General features: G+C 43.6%; 1 protein-coding gene across 1 annotated transcript in view; it reads right to left on the minus strand.

Annotated features, from left to right (window-relative positions):
• MMD (monocyte to macrophage differentiation associated) overlaps nucleotides 1–5,836 on the minus strand; it is a 68,922-nt gene extending 63,086 nt beyond the window's left edge. The window contains exon 1 of the mRNA XM_086856998.1: nucleotides 5,582–5,836. Within this exon, the coding sequence (XP_086713124.1) occupies nucleotides 5,582–5,583 (2 nt within the window). The 5' untranslated portion in view covers nucleotides 5,584–5,836. The remainder of the gene's footprint in view (nucleotides 1–5,581) is intronic.
• Between the last annotated feature and the right edge of the window lie 4,675 nt (nucleotides 5,837–10,511).

Genomic DNA, 10,511 nt, shown 5'->3' on the forward strand with positions numbered 1-10,511 from the left:
TCATTTGTTATTTAGGGGATTAGGAACGTTCAACAAGAGAGGAGGAAAAGGGGCTAATGGCTGTGGGACTAGAATTCAGTAAAATGCAGAATTATAGTTGTTCCTCCAGATTTACAGCAGAACAACATCAACCTCTGGTTCAGAGAAGGAATGTAAATTAGTTGGTTAATAAGAACTGGATTCCAACCAGCTGGATTAGGATCCTGTAACACTCATGTATTCTACTTCTCTCTCCTTGCCCTGTTAGTTGACTGCAGGCCACCCAGGGTAACAAAGACATATGACAGAAATACAGTGTATATTTATGTTGGCTCATCTTGCTGTAATCTCCTTCAGGGTATGACCTGATTTTAATAACTCAGATCTACCCTATCACTTTCTGGCTCATTTCCTTATGTGCTTATAACTTATATAGTGCTTTTTGGTTTATTCTTTCAGCACATTTGGGAAAAAAAAAAAAAAAAAACAAAACTAGAAACAAGAAATAAAAGGAGAGAGGAAGAGAGTACCTAGCTACAAAAATTCATTAAAATCCATCTCCATCTTAAAAAAATTTATTAGCACAAATTACCTCCTGACAATGTTTCCCCACAGCCAACAAGAGCATTTTGAGAACAACTGGAAGATATGAGCACTGCCATCTGTTCCACCCTCAGTGAACTGAGAACTACAAACATCTCCAGGGCTGGGTCATTTATCATTGCAAGAAAGTATACAAAGAGGCAGGAGTTGAAGTAAAATCAGTTTCATCACAGGAAGAAATCTGATTGTACAGGCACATCAAAACATCTTCCAATGTATCTGCCTTCCTAAAAGCTTGCAATGGCTTGTACATTCAGTTCTCTGAAGCAGAGACTGCTTAATTTAAACCTGCCTGTTTACAATTCTTTGTGTACTTCTGATATTATTAGTTTATGTAGTTGTGTGGCATTGATAGAGTTATGCTGCTAGAGTACATTCAGAGAAATTATGAACTTTAATGGGAATTTCAAATATGTTACTGAGATAAAGAGGAAGAAAACCTGCTTAACCTCAGTTGTTTGGGATTGAACAGAGAGGTATTTGTGATGGAAGTGTGCAATCATTGATTTAACCTCAAGACCTTTCAGTTTCCACATCCTCTGTTCCACACCGCTTGTTCACCCTGTCTTAAAGCAGGTACTTCCTAAAGCTGAGATTAGAATTAGAGTGGGAAGAAACTTCCAGACAAAGGGAAGCTCATCCCAAAGAGAGGAACGAGAACTGCCTGCCAAAGAAAGGGAAAAAGCAGCTGAGAGCAGATTGAAGGAGAGATCCCCAGGCAGAGTTGTGCCTCAACGATGCAACAAAGGGTTCAAAGGAGCCAAACATCTTGAGGAAAGAAAACAAAAGAACTGGCCTCACGTGAACTTTAATTTTGTCCAGAAATTCTTCTCTGGATCAAAGAGCTACAGTGAAAGTTTAGTTGGAAACAGCATTTTCCTGCACAGAAGTTTAGCTCCAGCAAACGGAAAACTTTTCACCCTCCTCATGAAAGGCTAGTTTTGTCAAAGCTCTGGCTAGTTCTTGCCTAAGCCCAAAGTCATTCTTTGAGTAAAAACCAAGTTCAAGCCATGTTTGGACTGTTATCTGGGCAGACAGGGCAAGGCACAGAGGGAATATTGGGTGACCCCTTTTGCTCTGCCAAAAGCCTGGAAGGTAATTGTGGGTTGCAAAGAGCCAGGAGAGAAAGTGGCTGGTCCACGGGGAGATGTGGATGTGACCCTGGGGACAATATCCCTGAGGATGTGAAGCTCAAGGTGACCTAGAGACAGAGTCATGAGCTTCTGAAATGTGTCTGCTGAATTTGGTGCTGTTCCTGTGAGGAAAGGAGCTCCTGGATGATGCTGAGGGAAGAAGCTTCTGCAAACACTGAGGAGAAGAACACAGCAAGCAGAGACAGCTGTTCCAGCACAACAGGAACACATGGATGCACCTGTGAGTTGTGTCCTGTCATGGATGAAATTTCACATTTCCAAAGAGCAAGAGCCATACCAGCTCTGAGTAATAACCACCCATGGTGCCCTCTGATGAGGATTTAATAATTTGGTTTATAAAGATGAGACATGATAGATTTACTACCTTCTCCTCACAGTTTGTTATCTATTGGCATGGTTTGCTTTGCAAATTCCAGTTTCCAATGACTTGCTAGTGCTAGCCCTGGAAAAACAAAGTGCAGAATGATGCCAGTGAGCTCTGCTAGATGTGCTGTACAACACTCCCTGGCCATGCTCTCAGTTCCTCTGAATAGACTCAAAAAGTTATTGGAAATCGAAATACTTTTGTCCAAAGCTGACATTACTATCACTTGGGTTTTCAAGGAACTGCATAGGAGATTCTTTACAAAAATTAACTGACAAAAATCTGTCTTTTTCCTTTGAAATAGGAGCACAGCTCAGGAAGAGAACCTCAGCACTGCAGACATGTAATTGTCCATATGCACCTAGTGAACTTCATCTTAGGGGGGAAAAACCCAGCCAACAGTTTCTTTCCCATACTCCTTGAATGAAAGAAATATTCTCTGATGGCTAGAGAGACCTTCTTCCAAGAATATTCCACCAAGAGTATTTATGGGCAGCCTACACTTATATATATATACATTTATATTTATATTTATATTTATATTTATATTTATATTTATATTTATATTTATATTTATATTTATATTTATATTTATATTTATATTTATATTTATATTTATATTTATATTTATATTTATATTTATATTTATATTTATTTATATACATACTATATAGTATGTATATATAATACTTATATATATAATATACTTATATTATGTATATATACTTATATATATATACTATATACTTATATATATACACTATATACTTATATATATATACTATATATATTTCTTGTACCAAAATTGCCCTGTTTAAATAGCTCTTCCTCCCTGCTGCTTCACCCCTCCAAAGCATTTATTACCTTCCTGATATAATCCAGTGAGAATGGCTTGTACCCAGAAAGTTTTTACATCTTTTCCATTGGTTTCTTTCTTGCTGCCAGAGACTATAAGTGCCTGTCCAGGGGTCACTGCACCTGGTGGCTCACCCAAGGTGACAACAACTGGATCAACTCACACATTACAAAGAGTTATGGAACATCTTCCTATAGTGTCCTGTTTGTTCACTGCTAACTTCTCTGACAATAGATACAGGAAGAGGAATCCGACTTTTAATCACATTTACTGACACTTTAGCGACTGGAAGTCACGGCAGTGAGACACAGGAAGAGTCCATGGAGGTATAAATGCACATCTTCATCCAAATATCCTTAAGAGTTAAATTTATCCCTTCACAACAGTGACCATGACTGGACACAGGATGTGATGGATCAGTTTCCCAGCCCACAACACCTCCCCAGGGTGCTGCAGGTACTCAGTGCTCACACAACAGCTCAGGGCTCTGGCACATGTGTCATGGCATTTCAGATGCCCAGAAAGTGATGTGTCATCCTTGCAAAAACTAGGTTACAAATGTAAAGAAAGGCAAAAAAAAAAGTCACACCACACAGATCTGAATGTTGGTTCTGCCCACCTCCAGATCTGTGGATGTTTGCTCCTGAATGTTTTGCTCGAGCTGAGGTTGGAAAGGAATCGGCTTGGCACGTTCACACTTGGTGTCTTTCTTTTGCAGTGATCCCATTGTTCTGAAACATAATGGGGCAGAGTTTTCTATAGTCCCACTGGGACTGTATCAAAATTGAAATCAGCACTGAAAAGTGTGCTGTGTAATGCTGCTGCCTGCTCTTAACACCATGCTTTCAGCCAAGAAACAGTAAGTTATTCACATTTACGCCCAGTGAACTGGAAGGTCCTTTATCCAGGCTCCACATTAAATTTCAGCTGCCAAAAATGGTCTCATTCTTATTCAGGTCAATACTTTTGACTTCTTAGGCTTACACAGTTCCCAGGGCAGCTCAGGCCTGCAGCAGCTCTGAGGAGCTCTGTTCTGGTGGTGTTGTTACTTGACAGCATGTTGATTTTGCAGCACTGCTTTCCTTCAGACTCCTTCAATCAATACCCAGTAAAGGAGCATGGAAAACAAGCTAGTCAAAGGCATTGTATTCTCCCTAAAATTCTGAATTCTTATCGACATCCTCACCTTTAACATTAAATCTTGAGGCTAGACCTGATTGTGAAGGGTTTTGTACTTTTCACCTTACACTGAACACGTGTGCACAGCTGGGGTGAAGCCACATGAAGTCAGATTGACTAACAGCCATTCTTCAGCACCTCATGCTGCACAAATCCTCTATTAACATCCTCACAGTGCCTCATTTCACTGATTACATTTCTTCAGAAATGCCACTGACAAACCTTTTCCCTGGAATTTACATTGGTGACATTCACTCAGGGAGTGAATTCACACCATGCCCTGGGGGACAGGAGAGCACCAGGGGCCTGGGGAGGATGCTGGAGAGGAGATGCCATTCAGAAAGGGCTCACAAACCTGAAGAGGCTGCAGGTGCTGTGGATCTATAGAGACTTAAAACCTTAAAAAATAGCAAAAGAAGAGGGTCTATGGGAATTATGATAAACTATGAAAAATTATCAGACTGAGGCCCTGAGGAAATGATGTTTCTTCTCAGTGATTTGAAATGAGGTTCAGGGATACCCAAGAAGCCCTTCTTCCCTCAGGCAGGTAGGCACTGAGAGCACTGGCACAGAGTTAGCAGTGGAAAACCCTCAAGTTAAATTGCAGCCATCCATCCTGGGTCAAACCCAGGGTATGTCTGGCACCTTGGCATAAAGCACCAGGCCAAAACTGAGCAAAATCCACAGCTCACACCATCAAAGGGCAGAAGGCACTTTGCTTCCTTCTGAAGATCACCCAAAGTGGCATTTAAAAGCCCACCCATGATGATCTGTGACACACCTGCAAAGGCTGGAACACCACCACACCCCAGCTCACTCCTCTGCCCTCCGCAGGTTTGGGTGCTGGAAACCCCAAGGACACACACTGAGGAATTTTGGGACCTGTGGATGTTTCTGCACCTGTTTGTAAATGCAGCTAATCCAAAATTAGCCAGGAGAAGTGGAAGAATCATTTGTCAGCTCCTGGTCTCCTCAGCCATCTTGAAAAAAATGTCACAGATACACTGACACTTCTGCTGCTGATTTAAATAGCAGCCACCAGCCAGGACCTGCTGCTGGGCAAGGACAACATGGAGCTCCTGTCTCAGGCTCCTCCTGTATCAGATGACTCACCAACATGCCTGAGAAACTCCCTTAGACCACAGACTCCAGTAGCAACCCCAAAACAAACACTGTCCAGGGCTTGCAGCCACCCCTGGGGGTTTGGGACGTGATCCTGGCAGCGCTCAGGGAGCGGAAGGGAGGTGGCAGAGCTTGGCCACAGTGCTGGGCTGGCACTCAGGTGACATGGAAACCACCACATCACCATAATTCCCTTTGCCCCCAGTAAATTGTTCAGTCTCTCAGTCCTGTTTTATTGTGAGTACGTTCCTGACAGCAAAATCTCCTCCCCAACCTTTCCAGCTTTCCTGTGAGCTCCTTGAACCAAAGGATGCTCATACTCACATTTAACAGGGCTCACTGTGGTGGCTGCACCCTTTGCTGCCCCATCTCTGGGCTGGGACTGCTTTTGTGGGGCTCCACTGCAGCGTCCTGATGCACAAATGCTGGGCTCGTGAAGCAGAAAAAGCCATACCCTGAAGCAGATCCTGCAGCCAGCCAGTCCCTCCTGTCTGAAAAACAGGCTAAGGAGGGGTTTTTATTCCAGCCCACACTCTGGCAGCACGACCTGCCCAGCCTGCATCTCTCATATGGAAATGCAGAGCTCCTAGGAGTGACTTGGAATAAATCATTTCCCCTCTGCCTCTCCCCTCATGCTGAGGGCAGGATCAGTCCTGGTGGCAGTGCTCCCACCCCTACCCCAGGAGAGCTGTAGCTCCAGCTCCAAAATTCAAGTTAAGCCTTCTGCCTCTGCAGCTCCCCAGCTCTGGAGAGGACACTCCTAAAAAAACACTTCTCATGTGGACCCAGAGAAACTGCAGAGCTTCCTATTAGCTCATTGTGATCTGTACTGTGACCCTCTGCAGCTGCATCAGACACACCTTCAGCCTCCTCCAAAAGCAGCTCCTGTGCCCAACTCCAGCTTTACTCACAGGAGTAATTCCTGCTCATTCTGTTTCAGCAGAATTAGGGGGCTGCACATGGTCAAGGGCAGTACTTTAATACAGGTTAACAGGAATAGGCACGTCATGGTTTAAGCTATCTCAGCAAGATCTTAGCACACCAAATATTTTCTCTTCATCTGTCAGGAGAACTTGACCAATATCCAGGGATCTCCCCGGAAACACTTGGAAAAAAAACCTGGAATACAGATGATGTATAATTTTCAATGCAAGAGTGAAAGTATTACATAAAGGACTTCAGAGCCAATACTAGTCAACATCCTAGGAGGTTCTCATATATCTTCCAAATGAGATTCTGCTCTGGACACAACAGCTCTAGTTTTGGGGCTTTTTTGTTTCAATATTGCTGGTTTTTTCTTTTAAGATATTAGTAAAAGCAAGGGATTACCTACATTTTAATGAGAAACAAATAATTTTGGTAGAAAACCAATTGCTGAAATATACATCTACAAATCCTAGAATATAATCACTAGGCTAAGTACCACGATCCTTCTTAACAAGACAAAAAAGGGCAATCTTTTATTGAAAAGATTATATGTAATTTTAATATTGAACTTTTCCTGCTGAAACTTCACTTGTGCCATCTTTCCTCCGCTGATTATTAGCTCTAAACACACAGTAACTCAAACTATTAGAGCCAGAAATTTACTTTGTGGGAGGTTTTAATGCTCTGCATGTTTAGATCAGAAATCACGTCTTTATTTGGAACAAAACTCTTCAAGCACGTAATTATATAAACAGTTCCTGATAAAATAAATTGTCTTTGGGATTTTTCAGCTGTGAGTGAAGACCCCCAGTCTGTGAGGGGAGCCAGCCACAGCATCACTGGGTGTTTCCCCTGGCCAGCAGAACTGCCACCCTTGCTGTCCCCAGGTCAGACACGGGTCCTGCCAGCCCAGAACCCAACACTGGCACCAGTGGCTGTGGGATTTGATGTCAGCAGCCCAGGAGCCAGCCCTGTAGCACATGATATATATAATTCATTGTTCTCACAGAGCCAGGAGAGGCCCAGGGCTGTGTGTACGTCCAGATGGAACCACAACCCTTCCCCACTGCTATCTGCTGCACAGTGTTTATCAGGGCTTACAGACCACTTCCTTTTCAAAACCCTTATTGAAATTCACACAATAAACAATTTGCCCAATTGGGTTTAGGAAGCCCTCACCCCTTTTCCTTTTGAGGCAAAAGAAAAGAGATTTATTTATTATATAGAAGCAGGCTGGACTCTGGAGGGGCTGGAGGAGTCAGGCAAGAAGGTTTGAGGCTCTGGATGTGAGCACAGAAATTAAGAGGGGATATGTCTGCCCCAGGAGACTGTAAGACCTCAAGAGACAAGAATATACAGTACCTACTCCCCAGTCTAGACAGCAAAAGTCACTCAGATCCCAGGTTAAAGCCACTTTGCTGAAGTGTGGCAGCAGCACAGGTTTCCTGCAGTTACCAGGGCCAGGAGTCACACACAGCATGGCCACGGGCACTCCCTTTGTACAGGAGTCTGCCCAGCAGGAAAGTCTGAGCTCCTGGAGACCCCATGGCCCAGGTTTGCTGTAGGCAGACACAGCTCTGACCTCTGTTCTGGTTTTGACCCCTGGATTTTCATTTGGTCCCAAGGAAGCTGTGGAAGGCATCCCCAGGGACACAGGTGCTGCCAAGAAATCATCTCTTATCACATGTGGGTGGCACAGCAGGGAGCACAATTCCCCTTATTGGGTTTGACTTTTGTCTTCCACATCTTCCAGGTACAAAACTCAGCTGCCTCCCATAGCAGTGAATGCTGCATCCCATGGAATTTGACTGCCCAGTGCATTAAGGATTTGAAGAACAGGCACTGCATGCCAAGCATGTACTGCTGCATTCAGGGCATCACATGGGAAACTGGGAGAGAAAGGAAGAAGGAAAAATCTTTCTGAACAGAAAAGGTACATTTTTAACACCATTCCTCCAAGAAGAAGGGCCAAGCAAGGTAGTGTTTGCTCTTGGGAGAAGATGCCCATTCAAGTGAAGTTTTCTGAAAGCCACAGAGATATGAGGAGGACTATCTTATATTTCATATAAGGAAATCTGCTCCCATCTGAGAGCTGCTGAGACCAAACCCCTGCCCCAGGTGAGCTGTTATGGGGCAGTGATGCAAGTGCAGGAGCAGGGGAAGCTTTGAGCCTGCAGCAATTCCCAGGTACAGAGGACTCTCAAAGGGGAGCAACAGCTTCTCTTATTCTTTTGATAAACAGAAGATTTCTACCAGCCTGAAGCCTGAACAGTTCCCTCTCCTTTTTCTAGCATGTGCTATAAATATATATTATAATATTGGCTTTTCACAAAATATTGAAATGGATGTTAAAGAATCTTTGCTATAGTTTTTGTTAGTAGTGAAATAGCTGATATAGATATGTTCATAAACTGCCTCCTTGGTTGAGATAACATCCAATGGACATTTGATGAAGACTCCTGCTACTGATATCCCCACTATCAGCACCCACCCTCTGAAGAAAGTATGGACTAAAACCCGAGCTGGGAGTGATAGTAAGAACAGATTAAAACCACAGCCAAGAGGTGTGCACACCCTAAAAAGGCAGTCCTGAGGAGGAGTTCTGCTAAGAAGTTCTTGGAGCATATAAATTAATTTTTAGGAAAAGTCTGAATACGTATGATTGCTTATGAATATGCAATAGGCTGATGCAATAGAATAAGTCTATAAAGAGTGTCTCTGAAATAGCAAGTGTGCTCCTGGCAAATGGCCAAGCACCTGGCCGTTAATCTTTGCTTTATTATCTTTGTCTCTCACTGTCTTTTACAAAACTTTTAAATTTTACCAGGAGGTGAACCTCGTTTTTCACGCATGGAAACCCCTCTGAAAATCCTCTGCTGGTTTTTTTTTTTGGTGGGATTTTTAGTTTTTCTGTCTCAAGCTGCTTTTATTACAGAGTAGAGTGGGGAGAAGACACAGCCATAACCCAAGAACAGTAGCTTTGATGCAAGATAGAAATAATTTCTTTTTCTCTTTGAGCTGTCATCATCTGCAAGGGGCAGAAGAGCCAGGATGCCCTTCCCACCCTGGGGAGGGCAGGCAGCTGGTTTGGGCAGCAGCTTCCACACTGCCTGGAGGTTTTGAGCCTTTGCCCAGCCAAGCAGTGGGGATACTTTTGCTGGGGAAATGCTGACCTTTCTGCAGGGCAGGAATTCAAGGCAATGCTGTGAATATGAGAAGTGCAGCAGCACTTGGTATGAGATGCCGCATTAATGATCCACATAACACCAACAGAGGGGCTTTCATAAGAGCCCCATGCTTCTTTTAATGAACTTTACACCACTGGCAGATCTGACAGGACATGCAGCCACACCTGGAGGGGAAGGAGTTAACCAGCCAGCATCAGGCACTCTGCAGACAGAGAGAAATCAGGGATGGAGACAGTGGCACCAGACATGCATCAAGTGAAAAATCAGTAGTGCTTCCAAAAAGAAAAAGAAAAAAAGAAAAAGTGGGTAAAGCCCAGATTTCTGCTGGAGTGCTGGGTACTAAGTATCAAGCTGGAGCTGGGATAGTCCACTCTTGCAAAATTCTGTTTGTATTTTCTCAATGCAATGAATACTTGCTGGGCAAGCCAAATGCAATTAATTCATGGTAAGAGCTGGCAAGTACAATTCCAGGACTAGATTTCCACCCTTCCCGTCCATCCTGACACATGCATTCTGTCTCCAAGAAGTATACTCTCATCAGGAAAGTGAGGAGGAGTTGTGTGTTCTGGGTTCCAGCTCTGCCTCCCAGCACTGAGCTCCAACATCCAGCCTTCCCAGGGCCAGGCATTGTTTCTCACGGCTTTGGCTGAGGTTAGCTTCTTTTGGGGAGGGGATGGCAATTAAATTCACAATTAATCACAATTATAAAGCACTTCTGTATTTTTCAGAAGAGAGATGCTGCAAATGGGGACGTGTTGGGAGGGAGCAGTAAAAGGCTGTGATCAAGCACCTGAAGGTCAGGGATGGCCTCAGCCTGGAGGAGGGAAAACTTTCTCCCCACTGCCCCCATCCCTTCCTGATAGCACAAATTAAAAACAAAGACAGCTGTTCAGTCGGGAGTGACTTTAGTTTAAATCTTTCTGTTTCTTGCTCAATAACTCTTTCATTATAAGCTTCCTGCTGGGGAAGTTTGTGAGCCAAGGCTTGCTACTGAACACGCAGCACTCCAGGGCTGCAGAGCGTCCTGTGCGTCCCTGTCCACAGCTTTCTGAATCATTACAGTTTCTAGATCTGATGGGACAAATCCACAATTAAAAAATAAAAATATTTAGATACAAGCTGTTCTCTGAGCAGCTAAT

This window comes from Cyanistes caeruleus, chromosome 19, assembly GCF_971803275.1.
Source record: "Cyanistes caeruleus chromosome 19, bCyaCae1.hap1.1, whole genome shotgun sequence".
In the NCBI taxonomy this organism is placed as follows: Eukaryota; Metazoa; Chordata; class Aves; order Passeriformes; family Paridae; genus Cyanistes; species Cyanistes caeruleus.